The 20,339-nt window shown below is 49.3% G+C and overlaps 3 protein-coding genes across 5 annotated transcripts in view; 1 reads left to right on the forward strand and 2 right to left on the reverse strand.

Annotated features, from left to right (window-relative positions):
- Nucleotides 1-1,745: 1,745 nt before the first annotated feature.
- On the reverse strand, nucleotides 1,746-11,727 carry smarcc1b (SWI/SNF related BAF chromatin remodeling complex subunit C1b). The gene is made up of 27 exons (XM_030347352.1): nucleotides 11,480-11,727; nucleotides 11,008-11,127; nucleotides 10,805-10,890; nucleotides 10,575-10,656; nucleotides 10,371-10,463; nucleotides 10,207-10,279; nucleotides 9,913-9,982; nucleotides 9,753-9,828; nucleotides 9,123-9,248; nucleotides 8,892-8,974; nucleotides 8,690-8,796; nucleotides 8,481-8,540; nucleotides 8,264-8,292; nucleotides 7,995-8,110; nucleotides 7,715-7,786; nucleotides 7,229-7,342; nucleotides 6,658-6,811; nucleotides 6,225-6,335; nucleotides 6,071-6,130; nucleotides 5,175-5,433; nucleotides 4,853-4,915; nucleotides 4,432-4,478; nucleotides 4,226-4,334; nucleotides 3,867-3,997; nucleotides 3,012-3,146; nucleotides 2,670-2,802; nucleotides 1,746-2,405 (listed from the first exon to the last, which is right to left on the reverse strand). Exons 1-27 carry the CDS (start codon nucleotides 11,654-11,656, stop codon nucleotides 2,311-2,313), a joined length of 2,781 nt encoding a protein of 926 aa, XP_030203212.1. The 5' UTR covers nucleotides 11,657-11,727; the 3' UTR covers nucleotides 1,746-2,310.
- Nucleotides 11,728-11,987: 260 nt separating this feature from the next.
- On the forward strand, nucleotides 11,988-16,210 carry aste1b (asteroid homolog 1b). Of its 2 annotated transcripts, XM_030348032.1 has the most exons (7): nucleotides 11,988-12,250; nucleotides 12,449-12,699; nucleotides 12,791-13,057; nucleotides 13,239-14,314; nucleotides 14,461-14,692; nucleotides 14,806-14,998; nucleotides 15,260-16,210. In XM_030348032.1, exons 2-7 carry the CDS (start codon nucleotides 12,462-12,464, stop codon nucleotides 15,537-15,539), a joined length of 2,286 nt encoding a protein of 761 aa, XP_030203892.1. In that variant the 5' UTR covers nucleotides 11,988-12,250; nucleotides 12,449-12,461; the 3' UTR covers nucleotides 15,540-16,210. The 2 variants fall into 2 exon arrangements, with proteins under 2 accessions (XP_030203892.1, XP_030203893.1); XM_030348033.1 differs by lacking the exon at nucleotides 11,988-12,250 and having other exon boundaries at nucleotides 12,557-12,699; nucleotides 12,925-13,057.
- The window catches only part of klhl7 (kelch-like family member 7), a 7,910-nt gene continuing 3,728 nt past the window's right edge, over nucleotides 16,158-20,339 (reverse strand). For both annotated transcript variants that reach the window (XM_030348034.1, XM_030348035.1), the window contains 5 exons: nucleotides 20,101-20,339; nucleotides 19,480-19,681; nucleotides 19,030-19,127; nucleotides 18,631-18,814; nucleotides 16,158-16,849 (listed from right to left, as the gene is read on the reverse strand). The exon at nucleotides 20,101-20,339 is cut by the window's right edge and continues 2 nt beyond it. In XM_030348034.1, coding sequence (XP_030203894.1) covers nucleotides 16,636-16,849; nucleotides 18,631-18,814; nucleotides 19,030-19,127; nucleotides 19,480-19,681; nucleotides 20,101-20,339 — 937 coding nt within the window. In that variant the 3' untranslated portion in view covers nucleotides 16,158-16,635. The remainder of the gene's footprint in view (nucleotides 16,850-18,630; nucleotides 18,815-19,029; nucleotides 19,128-19,479; nucleotides 19,682-20,100) is intronic.

A 20,339-nucleotide genomic window follows, 5' to 3' on the forward strand; every position in this document is an offset into this window, starting at 1 on the left:
CAGTGACCACCCCACCAGCTGCCCCTCCCAGTGACCCCCCCACCAGCTGCAACAACCTTCCCTCACCCTGACTTCTCCGCCAGGACCTGGCCAGCGTTACTAGAGCTCCTTCAGCGGAGGAGTGACGGTCTCTACTCCACCCAGAAACAGCCACCGGAGGAGCCACGAAACCCTGACATGACAACATCACCAAACGTCTTCACAGAGAGGACCAGCACTGCACCCAGACCACCTCGGTGCACCATGAGATTGACGCTGGTGACACGCACCCCGTCCGTCTCCGTGCTCGTCGTCTGCCCTCAGGGCGGAGTGAGCAGGTGCTGAGCAGAAGAGCCTGAAGATGGCGGAGACGTGATTCATCAAGCCCTTCAGTAGTCCTCTGGCTGCACCGGCTATTCTGGGCCGCAAGATAGACAGAAGCGTGCGTTTCTGCGTGGACAACCGCTGGCTGAATGCTGTTACCCATAAGGACTCTGACCCGCTTCCTCGTATTGACGATGCCGTGGACGACATCACCGGGCGCAGGTGGTTCAGCTCGCTGGACCTCTGTAACAGGGACAGGAGGTTCAGCTGGACCTCTGTAACAGGGACAGGAGGTTCAGCTGGACCTCTGTAACGGGGACAGGAGGTTCAGCTGGACCTCTGTAACAGGAGCAGGAGCTTCAGCTGGACCTCTGTAAGAGGGGCAGGAGGTTCAGCTGGACCTCTGTAACGGGGACAGGAGGTTAAGCTGGACCTCTGTAACGGGGACTATCAGGAGGTTCAGCAGGACCTCTGTAACGGGGACTATCAGGAGGTTCAGCTGGACCTCTGTAACGGGGACTATCAGATGGCACTCGCTGCGGGGGCTCGGCATTTACAGCCATCTCCATATGCCAAGGACTGTTGTAATTCAAGGTCATGCCCCTTGGCCTCTGCGATGCACCCCCCCTTCAGTTGATGGAGATGGTCCTCGTCAAATGTTGATGCATTGTTTCTCCATCCACTCCTCGCCCATGCCGCAGACTTTGAGGAGGCCCTGGCCAGCATTGGTCAGGGGGTTAGAGCCATTCCCCAAGCTGGCCTTCGCCTCAAACCTGGAAAGTGCCACTTGCTTGAGAAATAATCTTCTTGGGCCATGTCGTCAGCGGGGAGGGGGTGGCCAGCATGGTCACATGAGAAAACGCCACAGGGCTTCCGCTTAAAGGTGTCTTTAACTGATGAAGTGCTTGTCTTGTGACAATGACCCATCACACTTATTGTAGTCAATTTATTTTATATTAGGACAAAAGCCAATATCGTATATAGGAATGATTAGATTAGGATACATTTATTATGTTTAGTCTCAATAGCTCATTGGGGGCAATTTATTTCCGATCACTCGATCACTTATCGATTATCACTTGTCTAATAGTAGGAAATATTTGTAAATGTCCAGATGATGATACCAATGATACCAATCAGCTATAAAGTTGTCCCTTTTCAGCTATTATGTTGTGCAATCGAATATTAACCTGAAATCACAGCGATGTGCCTCTTTCTAAACCTTCATTGGTCTTTTTAAATGAGTCTTATATAGTTACAGGAACGAATGAATACACACAAATCTAGTGGTTCAGAACTCTAGCCACACTCTACGTACGATCCACTCATCAATCATTTTCTTTTCCTTGAGTTCTCCTACATCTTTAGTTGGCGACTTGGCTAACAAACCAAACCCCATTCTCACACACGCTTCAAATGATAATTATTGGCACAAACAGAAATTGGTTTCATATAAAACAATTTTAATGAGCAGAGCTGATTGTTAGTTCTTCTCCACCGCCCTGCCTCTCCACAGAAATGTTTAGCACTTATCAGTCAAAACACAAACCCAAAAATTCTGCCAGTGAAAATGTGTGGGTTTCTGATCCCCAGCTGTGGCGTCCTTATTCTCACAATGGCAGGCTGTAAAGTTGAGTGCACTGCCCCCTTGTGAGCGCTTGCGTCTTTCTACTAATTGAAGATCTTCCCAAATGTGTGGCCAGATTCTGTCGTTCTCTATCAACAGTCTGGACAGCTATGTAACAGTACAGAGACAAAAAATACAAATAAATGGGCAACACATCTTCACACACCCACATCTATATACACAACTTCAGAATCACCACAAAACCAGACAAAATGGTCAGATGTATCAAAAACAGCGGAACAACATGTGGAACACGCCGCTTGTGTCTGCCTCTGTTCTGCCCGGTTCAGTTCACAGGAGAATTGGCGGAGGTGGAAGGTCGGGGTTAAAAAGCCGAAGGCGCCGTTTAAAAACCTATGAAGACTCAGGAGAGGAGACCCCTAACCACACATGCCGTTGGGGGCCCCTGGCTGCCGGGGACCTGTTGGTTGGCTGTTCCCCCCGCCTGGCATCATCCTACCGGGCACAGACAAGCCTGAGAGAGGAGGAGGGGGAGGAGAGGAATCCAGTATCAATCACTTAGCCTTCAGTGGTGTGATCCCGCCCCAAGGATGAATACTGACCATTTCCTAACTATTGAGTCAATCAGCAGAGCCTTAAAAGCAAAGTGCCTCGCAGTGACTTCAGATAACGTCACCAAGGACCAGGTGTGCGTCCAAGCGTGTCGATCAAAGATGACTTAAAATAAAGGATTGAACCCGGTGACCTCAGTGCGTGCGTGAGTGTGTGTCATCCCCACCCGAGTGCTGCATGGTGAACCCGGGCTGCGCCGGTGTCTCCCTCTGCTGGCGGACCCTCAGCTCTGCGTGCTTCAGCTGCTCGGCGTGGAACGTCTGCCTCTCCGACAGCAGCTGCTGCCGCTGCTGCTCCAACTGCACAGCGCACACAGGGGGAGTGGTCAATGCTCATCGGTGAGTTTGACACACACACAAACACTTAAACCTTATTTATTGTCTGCGATAATAAACCGCGCAAGACGACGCAAAACATTCACGGCCTGCCCGTCACAAGTTGTGATTTAGGAGAACATGGCGGAGGACTGGAGCGCGGCGGACGCGTGGGGCCAGCACTCGGTACTCACCGCCTCCTTCTCGCGGTCCATGATGGTCTCCAGCTCCTCAAAGTGCCTCAGCTTGATCTCCAGCTTCTTCATCTGCGTCTCCACCAGCAGCGCCACCAGGGACTTGATCTTACGCTCCTCCACCGCCGCCAGGTGCTGGCACGCACGCACGCACGCACGCACACACAAACACAAACACACACACACACACACACACACAAACACACAGGGTGTCCTTCAATAGGGAAAGCTTAACCCTGACCGCTCGCGATGGCTTGCTTTGCTATTGCCAATTGACAGTACATTCATACCATCTGATTGTTTGAATACTAGTATTTTTCAATGACGGGACGCCTCTGCCTTTCAACTGTTCCCAATCAACGCATTACAAACCCAACCTTATCAACACCGGGCAAATAATACTGTCGACCAGCAATTAGTATTTGCAAACACAGAAAACACATGCTCAAGGCGTATATTTTACCGAGGCTGATTGTGAGAGTAAAAGAAAAAATAAGTTACAGTGGCGGTCATTGTTACAAATGCCATTTAGTGGATGAATAAATTTAATTACATTGCATTCCATTAAGGGGATGCTTTTTGAAGCATCTCACAACCCCCAATGCTGGGAGGCCCCAGTGGGAATCTAACTGCCATCTCTGACATGCTTATTGCCAAACTGAGCTTCACTGGACCATCAATTATAGTCCCCATTAGGTCAACGTCTTGTCAACAAGGCAAGGGATTTGAGGAGTAGAGGTTATGAAGAGGGCAAACGATTTATCCAGCACTGACCAGAGGATGATAGATCATGTATAAAAAATACCATCAACACCGTTCTCTGTGATAGGTCGGTGTGGAGAAGGGGGGCCTTACCTTGGCCTTGGTGGCTGCAGACGATAGGGCGGCCGCTGCTGCCGTGGCAACGCTGCTCTCCACCAGCTCCAGCTCCATCCCTCCACTCTGCTGGAGGCCCTCCCCACCCCTGTCTTCATCATCCCCCCTGTCTGGTGCACAGCAAGGGGGGGGGGGCATGAAGGAATACAGGACAAACAGAAAGAAAGAGATACAAATTAAGAGAGAGAGAGAGAGAGAGAGAGAGAGAGAGAGAGAGAGAGAGAGAGAGAGAGAGAGAGACATTGATGGACAGAGAGAGAATAAGAGAGATCCCAGTAAATAGACTGTGAGGCGATATAGAGGGCAGAGACATGCAGTACTGACACACGCACACGCACCATCTCTCTCCTCCGGGAGTATGCTGTTGGCATTCTCGGTCTTCACACGGCTGTCCTCGGCGGGCCCCCCGCTGGGCTCGCCCTTCAGCCCGTCCAGTCCGCCTGGTGCCTGGGGAAACACAGCGTCAGGCGCGGCCGGCGGTCACTCAGCCCTCCAACCAGCCGTGGCTCAGTTGCTACCATGTCCTGTTGTGTTGACTGCTTACCTGAAGGGCGCTGGGGCGGATATCCTTCTTCTCACCGTCCAGAGGTTCTGAGAGAGAGAGAGAGAGAGAGAGAGAGAGAGAGAGAGAGAGAGAGAGAGAGAGAGAGAGAGAGAGAGAGAGAGAGAGAGAGAGAGAGAGAGAGAGAGAGAGAGAGAGAAGTTGGGTAAGTAGAGTAGCTATGGGTTAATGCTTGCTTCAGAACCAAAAGAAGATAATCCCATGAACAAATGTACAGAGAACCTAGTAACACATTTAATTTTTAAAATACTTAAAATTAATAAAAAAAATTAAATCACGATTACATTTTGACTGATGTGAATGGGCTTTTGTTTATAACGTAACGGTTAATATTAATATCTGTTGTATAATAATAATAATGATATGTATGGATCCGTTCCATCGTTTGCGGTCCCGGCCCTACCTGTCTTGTCGAGCTGGATGGCGGCTTTCTCCACGGACTCTTCCTGCACTCTGGAGAACTCCTCTGTACACACACCAGGGAATCAGACTGTTAGAAACACACACACGTTCTGTAGTAGATACCCTCCATACTACCACACACATACATTGTCTGTCAACCCACACACGGGGTCACTCTCACACGCACAAACAGGCGGGCTCTCTCAAACACACACACACACACACACACACACACACACACACACACACACACACACACACACACACACACACACACACACACACACACACACACACACACACACACACACACACACACACACCTAGAGCGGCCCGGGCTGCAGCCGACGCCACGCGGGGGTCCACCACGGACGCCAGGAAGGCCACCGTGCTCATGACGGGGTTCTCCGATTGGTTGAAGGGCACAGGCTGGAAGGCCAGGGGCCCCAGCGAGGCGGAGGAGTCCTCCAGGTAGGGGTCCTCGATGGGCAGCCGCAGGAAGTGCAGGATGCACTCGTCCTGGGTCCTGGAGCCCACGTGCTCCGACACCTTGTTCCAGTCGTCCCGGTACACCTCCAGGGCCTGGGAGGATAGGGGGGGTTACTCTGTGGTCCTCACCGCCAATCCACCCCATGGGACGGACACACAAGAGATACCTGGGTCCTCCAATGAAGGGTCCCTCTGTGGCAACGCATTAGAAGGAGGGCACTGGTCACTCTGCATAGCCACCCCCTCCCACCCCTCCTACTCACTGTATGTTGTACGTCCTGGCACTTAATGTACGCACTTATTGTATGTTGTACATCCTGGCACTTAATGTACGCATTTATTGTATGTTGTATGTCCTGGCACTTTTTACGCACTTATTGTATGTCATACTTAGTTATAGTACTTAGCATTGTGTAGCATCTTATCCTAGCTATCGTTGTTGTATACAGAGTATGGGTAAAACTTGCGACTGTTAGTGCTTTGCACTGGTCTCTCTCTGTTAAAAATGTAAACGTCATTCCAGGTTTTGTAATCGATAAGGTAACCAGCGTGTTGGATAGTTAAAAAAAGTTGGAATAAGGGTAGAATATGCGAGTACAAGGTATACATGTGTGTGCTGCTGCAGAGTGCCATTTAAAGATGAACGGGTCACATGGGGAGATTTGGATTGAGATGGCGCCACAGTGTGGGACCAAAAACAAAGATGTCAGTGGGACAGGAAGGAGCTCACCTCTAGTAACAAGAGGGTCTCTTGCTCGGCCCATTCCCTTCCTGCGCTCGCTCCTTTACTCTGAAGTACAGAGAGAAGACAGAAGGTGCGGTTAGCATTTTTTTGGGGAAATAAATACATTTGATTTCATAATGTGGGAGCCCCGGTGTGGCACCTTAGGGTGCTTCCGGGCGTAGATGTCGTTGCGGAGGCCAAAGTTCTGGCTGTCGGTGGGCTTATCTCTGATCCTCTCTGGGAAGAAGAGCATATGCTGGGAGGCTGAGACCTAAGAGAGAGACAGACACAGACAGAGAGAGACAGAGACAGAGACAGAGAGAGAGAGAGAGAGAGAGACAGAGAGAGAGACAGAGACAGAGAGAGACAGACACAGACAGAGAGAGAGACAGAGAGGGAGACAGAGACCGACACAGATAGTGACAGAGAGATGAAAGGGAGAGAGTTGAAAGAGACACAGAGACAGAGAGAAGGAGTCAGAGAGAGAGAGAGAGAAGAATTATTACTATTATATTATAAGAAAAAATCCAGTCAAAGATAAAGCAGAAAGAACCCTTCAAGCCGAGGCCGAGGTCAGGGGGGCGAGGCCGTGCCTGCAGGGGCTTGTGCTGCAGCGGGGCCAGGCCGGAGGGCGTGTCCGACAGCACGTTGAAGTGGGGGGTGGGCGGGGGCCCCATGGGGAGGGGTCTGCTCTCGGCGTCCACCTGGTAGTTGATCAAGCCCCACTGTTCCAACAGGGAGTGGACCCTGCACACACACACACACACACACACACACACACACACACACACACACACACACACACACACACACTTAAGCTGCCGCGTAACTGACTATACACACTGCATCTTCTTAACTTATATTTATATGATATACATATGGTATTCGCGACTGATCCTCAACCGCAGAGTGCGCCACACATTTCTGTAGCCAATGACATAAATACACAAGTACAGAGGTTCTACACACCCCGTCTCCACAACTTAATTAACTGTGTAACTTCATATACTGTACATACTACTGTATCCTCTTTAAATTCATGACACACATTGAAAGACACACACACACACACACACACACACACACACACACACACACACACACACACACACACACACACACACACACACACACACACACACACACACACACACACACACACACCTCATGACGCCACAGACGTCCCCAGTGAGGCTGCGTCTGCAGGAGGTGGAGCTGAGGTACTCCTGGGGGTTCAGGCGGTAGGTGTCCGTCATGAAGTTGCGGTAGGCCAGGTAGCTGTGTGTGGGGGTGAGATAGTGTTACAACCGGGAGAGGACAGTGTGGGAGAGGGGTGCTACAGGGAGGGCTGGGAGAGGACAGTGTGGGAGCAGGGAGACGGGTGCTACAGGGAGGGCTGGGAGAGGACAGGGTGGGAGAGGGGAGACGGGTGCTACAGGGAAGGCTGGGAGAGGACAGGGTGGGAGAGGGGCGAGGGGTGCTACAGGGAGGGCTGGGAGAGGACAGGGTGGGAGAGGGGCGAGGGGTGCTACAGGGAGGGCTGGGAGAGGACAGGGTGGGAGAGGGGCGAGGGGTGCTACAGGGAGGGCTGGGAGAGGACAGGGTGGGAGAGGGGCGAGGGGTGCTACAGGGAGGGCTGGGAGCGCTCACATCTCAGGGGACTTGGACTTGTTCTTGCCGTTGAAGAACTCTGGGAGAGCTCGTTTCTCGATCTGGTGGACACTGGGGGAGATCAGAGACGGAGACGGTTAGTGAGAAATATATAATGATAATTATATATTTAAATAAGCACATATACTTAAATATACTACCAATTAGTGTATCAAAAGTCATTTTCAGTACTATCATTATCCTGAATGTAAAAACAGATCCACACTCTAAACTCTCCGGTCCTTTGATTCCATGATCCAGGCGAGGGCGTTCCACTGACCTGTTGTAGTTGAACCAGGAGGTGTAGCTCGGGATGATGATGTGGTGCGTCTGCTCAGGGATGTTGTCTTCAACGTCCGAAAGGTGGGACACGTCTGCTCGACCATCCTCGTCCTCCTGCACACATACGTCAACAACAACAACAACAACCACCATCAATAACACAAGCAGCATCATCATCATCATCATCATCATCATCAACTAATGTAAAAAATAAACACAAAGATAGATTTTTATTCTTCATTAAATGTCATCATAATATCTCCTTACCCGTCCAGGGAAGTCATCGTCCAGCTCATCTGAGAGGGAGCAGGCAGACAGAAGGAGCCATAATGAATATATCTGACCGCATACTGATGAATGTTACTACAGTGGTTCACCTGCCCTGGACCACTGTAGTCTTCATTAAACATCCAACAGCTGTTAGCAACCACCCCGTATCTACATCCTGAACACAGACAATGTGCATTTTCCTTCCATCTCTCACCCAGGTCGGCCATTGTCCCTCCTTTCACAGGCGTGTTCTCACTGTCTTTCTTGAAGTTTACTATGGAGGCAAGAGAACAGAAGGTTTTGAGACTAATACCCCCAAAAAAATACACAAGAAACACAGGAGGCAACGGCGGACGGAGGAGAAGAGCGGCTTGGACAGAACAGAGAACAGAGAAAATAGTTCTTCAGGGGGGGCTGACTCACCGTTCTTGGGCAGGACCACCTCCTCCATGTTGGGCACAGGAGTGGGGTCCTCCATGTCTTTGGTCAGATCTTCCTCTGGCACCTCCTCCTGCGGCCCATGCCGCCGTCTGCACAAACACACGTAAATATTGCTTCCAAGGGGACTGCTTGCTTACGATCACATTGTTTCTGCCACTGTGACGAAGTGATCGCCATCTCTCACCCCTTCTTTCCTTTCTTCCTTCCTTCAGAGGAGGAAGGAGAGGGGGAGCGACGTCTCTTCTTGAGGGGGGTTAACTTCTGATCCTTTCGGGGTAGGGAGGGAAAACAGGTATTTTATTACATTTATAATCATGCTAATTTATTTTCCTATTATGTCTGGTCAACAGTTTCATCGGGATGCCTTTATACACAAGGGTGGTTCAGAGAAGATCCTCAACCGCCTCGAACCCACCTGCTCCTCCCGGAGGTGGAGCCTCTGTCGGAAGATGATGGGGGCGTGTCTCTCGTTCACATGGTAGTCCTCCTCGTTCATCCACTCGTTGTAAACATCTGTGTCCAAAACCCAGCGTGTACTGACCTAGAAGGACGCACACACACAAACACGCAGACTTTGAATACACCTAGCTACTACATGGTACGGTAGATCAATATTTTAACAGCAGCACAACGTTTGATGTTAAAATGCAGTGTACTTCAGAAATCTGTGTACTATTAACTCTGTTATGACATTCAGCGTGAGGCATCTTGCAAGCTTCCTACAGGTTAACAGTGAACCCAGTGTGTATAGACTAGGAGTCAAACACTCGGACCACTATACAACATTTACATTTAGGGGATTTTGTTGATACTTTAATCCAAAGCGCCTTTCATTCAACCATGCAAGGGGACAGCCAGCTCGGGACAGCAGTCAGGGTTAGGCGCCTTGCTCAGGGACACCTCGACACTCGCTAGGAGGAGCCGGGGATCGAACTAGCAACCTTCCGGTGACCAGTCAACCTGCTCTACCTCCTGAGCTACTGCCTTCCCCATGCAGAGGGGGGTATTGTGTGTTGATGGTGAGTGTAGTGGTGATTGGGCTCACCCTCCATGGTTTCTCGGACTGCGGCTGCTCTTCGACCTCCTTCTCCACCTCACCCAGGGGCAGCCAGCTGTCATAGCTGTTAAATGGGGACACAGGTGACCCATGATCACAACACATTTCACAGTGTACCCATGCGTGTATGTATGTGTGTACACATTACCTATCAGGGTTCATTCCCCAGTGCACCAGGATATGTGTGTCTCTCTTCATGATCGGACGCATCCATTCACCTATGAGGAAACATTTCAAGAGCTTCTATAAAAACGCTTAATTTACATTTACTTTTAGGGGATTTTGCTGACGCGTTTAATCCAAAGCGACCATTCAAACACACATTCACACAGCGACGGAGGAGGCAACCACGCAGGACTACTGTTGCGAGCTACTGTCGCCTTCATCCACATGCAACCTGACATACACACGTTAAAGCATGAACCCGGAGTTGTGACCGTACCTTCGTCTGTTGATGATGGTGTTGATGGGTAAAGGTGATGACTGGCAAGAGCTCGGTCCTCGGTTACTGAGCCCTGAAGCGGGATTTTTTCTTGTTAGTATGACGGATTGGGGCAATGAGAGGGGGCATACGCCATCATTGAACCCAAGTCAGCATCAACTAACCTGATGCTTGATGATGACGTTACTCAGCCTGCTGGCCAGCTCCTGGTCCAACGCGGTGTCCAGGTAAACCACAGGCCGTGCCAGGCAGTTGTTCTGTCCACATCAATGAAAACACTGTTTAACCTCATGTAAGGAGGCTGGGCTCATGCAAACTAATCCAGGTGAATTGTAGACTCATGTTGACAGCTTGTGTTGTTGTGTCACCTGAACCAATGCCCTCTCCATGGTGCTGAACATCTCCACGTTGCGCTCTGTCCGTGACGAATTCTGCAGGTCAAAGCGCCGCCTGACAGGGAAGGGGGAGAATAAACAAAAAGACGAGAAGTACACAACATAATTCATGTTTGTGTGGTGCAGGTGTAAGCGTAAAGGTCAGTGAGCATCGTCAGTACTGAATACAATAAAGAATATGGATCTGAAATGTAACTACTTACCAGCCCTGCTCAGCCTTAAATTTGTAGGCACAACCAAGTATGTGACAGAGCCCGCCCCCTGGTCGGAGGTCAAGAAAGCATTGTGCCTGAGAAGAAATAATCGGATCATCACTAGTATACAGAAGTTATAATGAATGAATTAATGAATGAATAAATAAATAAACAAATACTAGAACATGCTCAGGGTGTAATAAGAAACTCACGGGCAGCTTTGTTAGAGCAGGGCTTGTAGCATGCCTTCCAAAGGTCTCCTCGTGGAACTGGAGAAGTTGTAAGGTCACTGCAGACAGAGACTGACAGGACGGAGCATCCACCAGCACGTACTAAAGATACACAGATACAAATGCATGTTGTTCATGGGACATGTGTCAAAGATGATTATATGTAGGCTCTATGCGTGCTACTTTCGATGGACATGCAAACATTGATGTCATTAAAATATTTCCTTTATTTTAGGTTAGCATTGATTAGCAGATCTACATTTAACATCTACAATCACCTTCCAGTGACGTAGGCAAGAACCAATTATCACTCGGTGCAACCAGCAAGTAACCAACGTCATGCAGCCTGCTAATAACGTGTAACTTCTTGGGAGGCAGTGTTTGTTTACAGTCGTGCAGTACACACTGGTTCATAGCAGGGGGCGGCTAGGCAGCTAGCTCCCGGGCTACCTACCTTTTTGTAATGCTTCCCGATCCACTGTCTTACGTTGTCCAATTGGATCAAAGTGTCCGGGCTTTCCCAGAACCTAGCAGATATAATCCCTTCTTTTTTTCGGTTTGCATTCGCTCCTGTGCCGGACTGACTCGTCCCCGCCATCACCAAGTTAGATCCTCCAGACATTGTAGCCATAAGAAATTACAGCCGTCCTCGATTGGCAAGACAAAACTGGCTAGCCCGCCGCTTGCTAGCTGGTGCGTAGTCGAGCCACGTTCTCGCGAGACGGGTTTTGGATTTCAAAATAACAGTATCCCCAAAATCAAGGAAGGGTTTGCCATGAAGGGTGTGTCAGTCATGATGATGGATTGTAAGTATTCAAAGTGTTGATTGATAAAAATGTACTTGATTACTATCGTAAATAAATTTGTGAGAAAATATTGATTTACAAATGTTTTTATTCTTACAGTTTTAACTTTACTTTGAAGGGACATAAGTGAGGAAGTTGTAATACAAAATGTCATAGACCAATGTAAACACAAGCAGAAACAGAAACCCAAAGGGAGGGACAGTTATGGGAGGCAGAGTAGCTGATTTAAACAAATATCAAACATTTTCTCTTTTCATATGCTCCTATCATACTACTATATTTTCTCCTATCATACGCTAAAATATTCAATCATAAACATGCAGTAATGTACTTTGAGATCGTGTGTCTGCAAGTTTCCGCCCATGATATTACATGTGGTAGATTTTCCATTTCAAGTCAGGGGAAAGGATATTATCCAGGTCAGTAGATCTACTTCCCCATTTATAGCTGCACCCATCTTTGGGTGCAGCTATAAATGCGTTAGGAAGAATCATGGGGGCACACATGCTATAAAATGGAGCATGTGCTCTAACGTTGCGGTCCTGCAAGGGAAGCCAAATACCTAGTGCCCATGTGCACCACTGCTGATAATAACTTTTCCTATTTTATGTTTCTAGAACGGGTGATCACATGGGCGTGCATGGCCTAACCACCTACGTGGAGGGGAACAAGCAGTTCTTCCAGGACGTAAAGTTGAGAGACAGCGTCTTGATCATCGATGGCTGCAGTCTTTATTTTCGCCTTTACTTTAACCATAGCTTGGACCAGCAGCACGGGGGCGACTATGATGCCTTCTCCGCTCTGCTTCACCAGTTCTTCTCAGCCTTAGCGGTTTGCAACATCCAACCCTTTGTGGTGTTGGATGGAGGTAGGAACCAGTAGCCAGTTACATCAAATCACATATATTTACCCACAAACATATTTAAGGTTCTACATTTTAGCGTTCATGACTTTTTCAGGTATGGATCCTAGTGACAAAAAATTCTCTACACTGCGAGCGCGTCTGCAGTCCAAGATCAAGGAGGCAGACTGTCTCTCCCACGGTCGCCACGGATCCGTTCTCCCCTACTTGACTAGGGATGTCTTCATTCAGGTCCTCACCCAGAGGGGTGTTCCTTTGGTCCAGTGCCCGGCCGAAGCCGATTGGGAGATTGCCTGCTTGGCCCACCAATGGAACTGCCCGGTTCTGACCAATGACAGTGACTTTTTTATTTTCGACCTGCCCGGTGAGAAGTGGCAGAATGTAGGCCTAACAACCAATGTTGGCCTTATGTTATATTAAAACATATTCAACTGTATATGGAGAAACCATTATCTATTGTTTTTCATGTTTTATGGGACACAAAACAATGTTTTTCATAATGTCACCCTGTACCATAGACGTGTATCCCTATTCCTCACTTTCAGGTGGCTACCTGCCTTTTCGCTTCTTCAACTGGACCAACGTCAACGGTAGATCTCCTCACCAGTGGATCTCCACGCGCTGCTACACCACCCAGCTGCTGTGCCGCTATTTCCGAGGCCTGAACCACCAGCTATTGCCGCTGTGTGCCGTGCTGAGCGGGAACGACTACGGCACGCCCAGGTGCGCCCAGACGCTCTTCGCCATGCTGGATCTGAGCGGGTTGGACGGCACGAAAGGTGGCAGGTGGCCGGGGAAGCCGTCTTCGACCCGCATCGAAGGCCTCCTCTGCTGGCTCTCTTCTTTTCCAGGCCCGAGAGAGGCCCTGGGAGAGATCAGCAGACTACTGGGGGAATCGGGGAGACCTGGAGACGGAGGAGGGGGTAGGAAGCAGGAGACCACCATGGGTCAAGCTAGCTCCCGGCTGTGGACAGCCATGCAGGAGTACTGCATTCAAACCGAGAGCTCCCTTGCCGCGTGGTTCTCTGGAGGAAAGATCGCTCCAGGTGCCATGGCGACTCTGACCGCACCTCTGCCAGAGTGCCTGGGCTTGGCGGCGGCTGGTGGGCTCTTGTCCCCCTCGGTGTGGGATGTGGTGGTGATGCGCAGGGTCTTGCTCTATCCACAGGTGGAGAATAGCAAGCAAGCGAGCTGCCACGACTGCTCCCGAGCCATACGCCAGGCCATATATGGGCTGTTGCTTCGGAGGACAGCTCAGAAGGGAGCAGACACATCGGACCTAGGAAGAGGCGGTCAGATGGTTGTAGGCCCGGGAGGTATTGCCCTAGCTCAGGAAAGTCCCGGCCAGAGTGATAGAGGTGGGACAGGGAGAGGTCGAGGAGAACGTGGTAGAGGTGGAGGTGGAGGAAGGGTTCAGGACCACGGTTCACAGGAACACAAGAGTGTAGCTAAAGATGGAGTGGACGGCGGGCAGGGCAGCAGTGGGGGAACGGCTCTGGCCGAGGGCTCTACTGCCCCCATCTGTGTGGAGGAGTATAACCGGCAGCATCTTAACCTTAAGAGGAACCAGGTGGAGCTACTACCATCTAGTCAGGCCTTGCCTCTTGATTCCCTTGTCCAGGTAACCATAGCAACAAAGTGATCCTTACATATAACATGGCTCATTTTGATTCATAATCATTTGACTGATTTGTTGGTCCAGTTTGCCCAAATGTTGCCTTTATTTCTTCTAGAACACCGTGGTGATAACCTTTATGTCCCTTTCAGGCTCCATTGCCAGTTCGAAGAAAATTCCTTCTGGATATCCTTGGGGTCAATGATTCTGCCTTGGCCTCTGTTTCACCAAATCTCTGGCTGGCAGTGGGAGCGACCATGTTCTGGTTTCGAGAGGCCAGTCCGTCTCCCTCGCTGCCCCAGCTTCAAGCTCTGATTCTGGGCATGGTCCACGGAGAAGTGGCCTGCAACAACCAATCTGGAGCCACTGCCAACCAGTTTTCAAGTAAGTCTTTATCTTAAGTCAGAGTTCCTGTGTTCAGCAACACATCAGACTTATCTGGCTCTGATGAAGAGTCACTCAGTTTATTCCTGTTTCCCACTGTGTCTTGCCACCAGTCCCTCAGTTGAACTGGGCATCAGAGCGAGGCGTCTGGGGCCGTCTGGACAGGCTGCGCGTGAGGCCAGGGGAGAGGCGGGGCTTAGATATCGGAGCAGCTCATGGTTACTGCCAATGGCAGGCTTGTCTCTGGAGCGCGTCATGCCTCAATCACCTGTTGTTGCAGCCCCTTCCCCAGGCCCATATGACTTGGTGAGCCACTCACACTGGTACAGTATTCGGTTTCAGAAGCTTATAAAATCTGTGTAATCTGCTTCCGAAGCGATGATGTAATGTTAGGCCTTGCCTGAAGGACAAGCATGGTCCTTCATTGGAGTTTATGAGTACGGTTCAGTATGAAGGGTGTGGGAAGACGTGTTCATTGACTAGACCCTTCTGGGGAGTGGGGGTTAACTGTAACTGCTTGTTCCAATACATATTTGACAGCCCCTGGTGTCTTCACTCGTCTCCCAGGTTGTTCAGCGGTTCGCTGGTGCACGGCCTGCTCATTAATCTGAGCGCAGGCCGATCTACTGAATCCCTACTGGGTGGAGGTCCCCTCTCCGGGAAGCTCTACTGCACTCTGCTGGACGCAGTGAGGAACTGCAGCTCTATAACGCCGGAATCGTCAGGTGGAGGGGCGAAGAGAAACCGGAGGCGACGTGGAGGAAGAGGCAGGGGCGGAGGAGGCGAAAGGGAGACAGACTTAAGCAACAGGTTTGCTTTCTTGATGACCGATGAAGATTTTGAATAGGTGTTCTGGAATAGGTGGGTCGGCTTAGCTCAGGAGGTAGAGCAGTTGCCTGGTAACCGAATGGTCCTAGCTGAGTGTTGATGTGTCCCTGAGCAAGGCACAAGAGAGAATTTTGTACCACAAGCCCGAGCTGAACATATTTTTAAGAGGCAGAACATTCCAATGTTTTTATAATGCTATGCTAAGGATTTTCCATAACAGTACGTCCTGCTTTTCATCTTTAAAAGGTGCTGCGCTATAGCAGTTTGGTCTGCTATTTGCTTTCAGGCAGCATTCATTCAAAGTCATGGTGAAGTCACGGTCTTCATAACAACACGTTCTTTCTGAATCTGTACCTTATCATGGCATATGTCTCAGAAGACATAACAATAACATTATAAAATGATATACATAGATATACTTGGAAAAGGGATGATCAATTGCATTTACTCAAGTTTCATCGCAGCTATTGTAATTGTGCTACCGAGCACCTTATGAGAAGTAATTTTAGCTTTGACAGACTTAAGGTAAAGTGGTGCTTTTTTTAACCCAAACAAAAACAATCATGAATACATTTTAACGTGATATCTTTGCATGTTGTTTTGTGTCTGCCTTAGACATTTCTTCAACAAAAACACATTCATTGTTTGTATCTTTAATGTTTTTAATTAAAAAAATCTATTGTGCAGCAATCTGTTAAACAGGTCTCCATCACACCATCCCTCCCTCCAGTTTTGGTTAGGAGGGTGTAGGAATGCACTTTGAATACACTGCCAAATAACCAAAAAAAAACGTAAAACCATGAAAATATAATGTTCCGCAAGCCTTACAATGAATCCTGACGACGATTATATGTATAGACTCTCAATACCAATAAAGTTATAAGCAAAAAGGAAAATGTAATGCCTAATTCAGTTTCATCAGTCCAAAAATAAAAAAAACTACTTAAAATAACGATTTACAAGTTTCCAAAGTACTTCCCTCATGTGAGTTAAAACAAGGATCATAAAGGCGAAGCCGCACCCCTCAGTACCCTGACACCACACCACCGTGATTCACTAACTGACACACTCTGGAAAACAACATTAATCCAAATCATGCTTGAAAAAAGGTATCGCTAACGTAGTGCAGGAGTGGCCCCGGGGTTGGGCGTCCTCTCCTCGGATGAGAACGAGGACGATGCTGCCGGGGGAGCGGGGGCCTTGGCACCAGCGTGGGTCTGGGAGTCTACGAGGTCCATGTCCTCTTCTTCGTTCACTCCGCACGTGTCCACCACGCAGATGAGGCAGCTGGTGACGGGGAACGCCCGCACCGTGGTGTACGTCACCCACCTGGACGGACACACACACACACACACTTAGTACAACTTATCTTACTGTTGACTATACGGCTGTGATGGGGATTAGGCCATCCATAGGTAATGGATAGATCTGCCTACCAGTTTGCACAGTCCACTGGGTATGCTGGGGGGACCCTCCCACACGTCAAATGTGTCTTAGCATACTCTTAAGTAGTGATGGGCAAAATGAAGCTTTTATGAAGCATTGAACCAGTTGAGCCAATGTTTCAAAAATGGGTTCATTACTCGAAGCTTCAGTGACAGCGACCTCTGCTGGCGAAGTTCGAGGCTGCAGTGGATTCAACGTATCCCTGCTTTGAAAACTATTTGACGCACAAACACACAAACCCAAATACTTAATAGCATGATCTCCACGAATAAAGATTGATCTAAATACAGATGTCTAAATTGTTCTTAAAGGGATATGCCTAGCCTTCGGTCCAGATAGGCTAACTGATGTAGGCTAGGATATAATTGAAACAGCATATAAAAACTTTTCCCCCGTGAATGGGATTCGAACCCGGGTCCTCCACTCCACAGTCAGTGTGTTATACCCTAGCCTACTCTAATCGATACCTTACGTTGTTCTATTACATAACTTAGTATGCACAACTCACGTAAACGATTGTAGCATCGATTGTGTTTTTTTTTTCATTAAATAATTAGGCGGTTACCAGCTGGCTTCGGGCAAGGTTGGTTGGGTGTGCTTGAGTAACTCTAGGGGGTAATTATATGGGATGGGGTTAGACACTCAAAGATTTGTATTGAGGTAGGCTGCCTTATGGATTGAGTCGGTTTCTTTTTTTTTGCTCAAAGCTTCTCCACCGACTCCGAGGCGCGAACCAGTCAAGTGATTCATTCAGGCTAACCCTTTATTATGATACATTTACGAATAAGATACATCTTATCAAAATACAGATGTCTAAATTGTTCTTAAAAGGATAGACCAGCCTATGTCCAAATAGGCTAGTAGACTAGGATATTGAAACAGCATTTTATAAAAACCTATAACATATTGACTTATTCTTATTCTATTCATTCGCTTTTTAATGTTTTATTCATTCGCTTTTCTAATATGCATTGTATTTCAATCTTGCCCCAGTAAAGCACTTTGAATGGCCTTGTGCCTGAATTGTGCTATATAAATAAAATTGCCATGCCCTATTCTTCGTACCGAGATTAGAACCCCGGTCTTTTGCACCAGAGTCAGTGTGTTCCTACCCTAATCTTGTTGACACAAAACTTGTTTTATTACATAAATACTCTTCGCAACTACCGTACACGGTTGTTGCTCCGATTGTGTGTTGTTATTTTCTTTTTTTCATTAAATAATTAGGCGGTGACCTGGCTTCGGGCAAGGTGGTTGGGTGTGCTTGAGTAACTTTGAAAGGGGGTGATTATGTGGGATGGGGTTAGACACTCAAATAATTGGTATTGGGGTAGGCTGCCTTCGTTTTTCAACGGCTTATGGATTGAGTCGGTTTCTTTTTTTTGCTCAAAGCTTCTCCACCGAGCCGCGGACCAGTCGAGTGATTCATTCAGGCAACGAACCAGTTGCTGCTTCGGACGTCACATGTCACGTGACTTTTTTTACTCTGAAGCAAGCTTCGAAGCAGTGCTTCTTGGGAGTTGTAGATCAGGGTTTGAAGCACGTACCGAGGCTTCAGCGTCACACTGCCATCACTACTCTTAAGACCTTATTCTTCTCTGTGGCGTTTACAATTCCTGGTGACTAAGACTGTAGTGGAGTGGATCCCGTCGGCGTCCTCTCACCTGTCGCTCTCGGTGTGGTACTCCAGGACGTGCCCGAGCCGCCCCACCCCTTGGAAGCCCGCCAGGACGTAGATGATGTCGCCCACCGCCGCGCACTTGACCGTCAGACCCCGCCAGGGCATGGGCGCGGCGGCGCACCACTCGTTGCTGGCGATGTCGTAGTACTCCACCGAGTCCAGCCCGCCTGGGGACATGTCAGCCGTGAGGCGAGACACACATGCATGGACCCATTCCATATTCAACGAACGCACAGGTTCTTTACCGCGATCGACCTCTACAGTGACCACCGATAGGCAGCGGCCGCTATGTTCCGCCCCACTGTTAAGTCTGTTTACCATAATTTAACCGTGTTTCCTATCGGCTGTTGAGCACTTGAAGTCAGGTGGTGATGGTTCTTACCCGTGGCTCCCTGGCCTCCGATGGCGTAGAGGCGGTGGTTGACCACCACCAGGCCGTGGTTCTTCCTGGACTCTCTCATCCCACACAGCTCCCTCCATCTGAGGGGAGACGGGGGAGGGATTCAGGTAAATGTCAAACAAGAGGGAGGGAGGTGCTAGTGGTTTTCCTCAAGGATGCATACAGCTACGTGGCTGTCCTTCGGGATCGAACCCAGAACCTTTTCACGTCACTATCCTACTCCGCACAGAAATTAATTATATTCTCCTTATGAAGAAATCATGATCGATGCAATTTATATTTGTACTTGTTCTGCTTGTTGCTGCAAAGGATCTCCCACTGATATCGACATGATCAAACATGGAGAGGTAACGGAGGACTGAGGGAGCACGAGGGAGGTATGAACCGATCAGCCAATCAAATGCACCCGTCATCGGCGAGCACCGCACTCACTGCTGCGTGCTGGGGTCGTAAACCTCGCAGTTGTTGAGAACACGGCCCGAGACGTTGTTGCCCATGGTGCCGCCGCAGACGTAGATGAGGCCGCTGGCCTCGGCCGAGCCGTGGCTGCAGCGCGCCCTCAGCATGCTGGCCTTCACCTTCCACGTCTCGGTGCGCGTGTCGTAGCACTCAAACAGGTCCAGCGCCGAGCTGCCTGCCGCGGGGGAGGGAGAGACGTCAGGGCGTGGTATGACACGGCTTTAGGTGTGTTCCTTACAAGGGCTGGAGCGACCACACTGAACCGCAGTATTATTGCTGTTGCATTATAGTGACATCATTTGATTACGTTGAGTTGTTGTGAATTCCCGGCAATCTGCGATGGCTTGATCCCCTAATTTAACACAGAATTTGAACACACTTTTCTCAAATTAAAAAAGGGATGACTGGATGAGACAAAGACCATGCGACCATGAATACATAGACAAAATTCAAAGGAAGCTGTGTACTTTAAATGGCTGTATTTACTGCATCCACCTGTTCACACTAACAAAAAAAATGGCACCCTTTGTTCCGGAGGGAGGGTCTTGTCCAACGGAAGAAACCATCAAATGAAAGCCGGCCCGCGGAGCTCACCCACTTCGGAGCCTCCAGAGGTGTAGATCTTGCCCTGGGAGGCGCAGGCGGCCAGGCTGTCCCGTGACGTGGGCGGCCCCAGCTTGGAGTACCAGCTGTCCTTCAGCACGTTGTAGCAGTCCATCCTCTTGATGGGGAAGAGCTGCGAGCCGCCCAGGATGTAGACCACGTTGTCCCAGAACACCACCGTGGCGTCGCGGCGCTTCTCAAACGGGCACCGTATGTCTGTCCAGCTCGAG

This window comes from Gadus morhua, chromosome 22 (assembly GCF_902167405.1).
Source record: "Gadus morhua chromosome 22, gadMor3.0, whole genome shotgun sequence".
Taxonomy (NCBI): domain Eukaryota; kingdom Metazoa; phylum Chordata; class Actinopteri; order Gadiformes; family Gadidae; genus Gadus; species Gadus morhua.

Excerpts from the sequence above, each read along its gene's own strand:
- smarcc1b (XM_030347352.1), bottom strand. The coding sequence starts at position 11,656 with ATGGCTACAATGTCTGGAGGATCTAACTTGGTGATGGCGGGGACGAGT. Across the intron at positions 4,916-5,174 it reads TGCAGCCCGGGCCGCTCTAG|AGGAGTTCTCCAGAGTGCAG; the intron begins GTGTGTGTGTGT and ends GTGTGTGTACAG. Across the intron at positions 4,479-4,852 it reads CATCCAGCTCGACAAGACAG|AACCTCTGGACGGTGAGAAG; the intron begins GTAGGGCCGGGA and ends TCTCTCTCTCAG.
- aste1b (XM_030348032.1), top strand. The coding sequence starts at position 12,462 with ATGGGCGTGCATGGCCTAACCACCTACGTGGAGGGGAACAAGCAGTTC. Across the intron at positions 12,700-12,790 it reads CTTTGTGGTGTTGGATGGAG|GTATGGATCCTAGTGACAAA; the intron begins GTAGGAACCAGT and ends TGACTTTTTCAG. Across the intron at positions 14,999-15,259 it reads CCCCAGGCCCATATGACTTG|GTTGTTCAGCGGTTCGCTGG; the intron begins GTGAGCCACTCA and ends CTCGTCTCCCAG.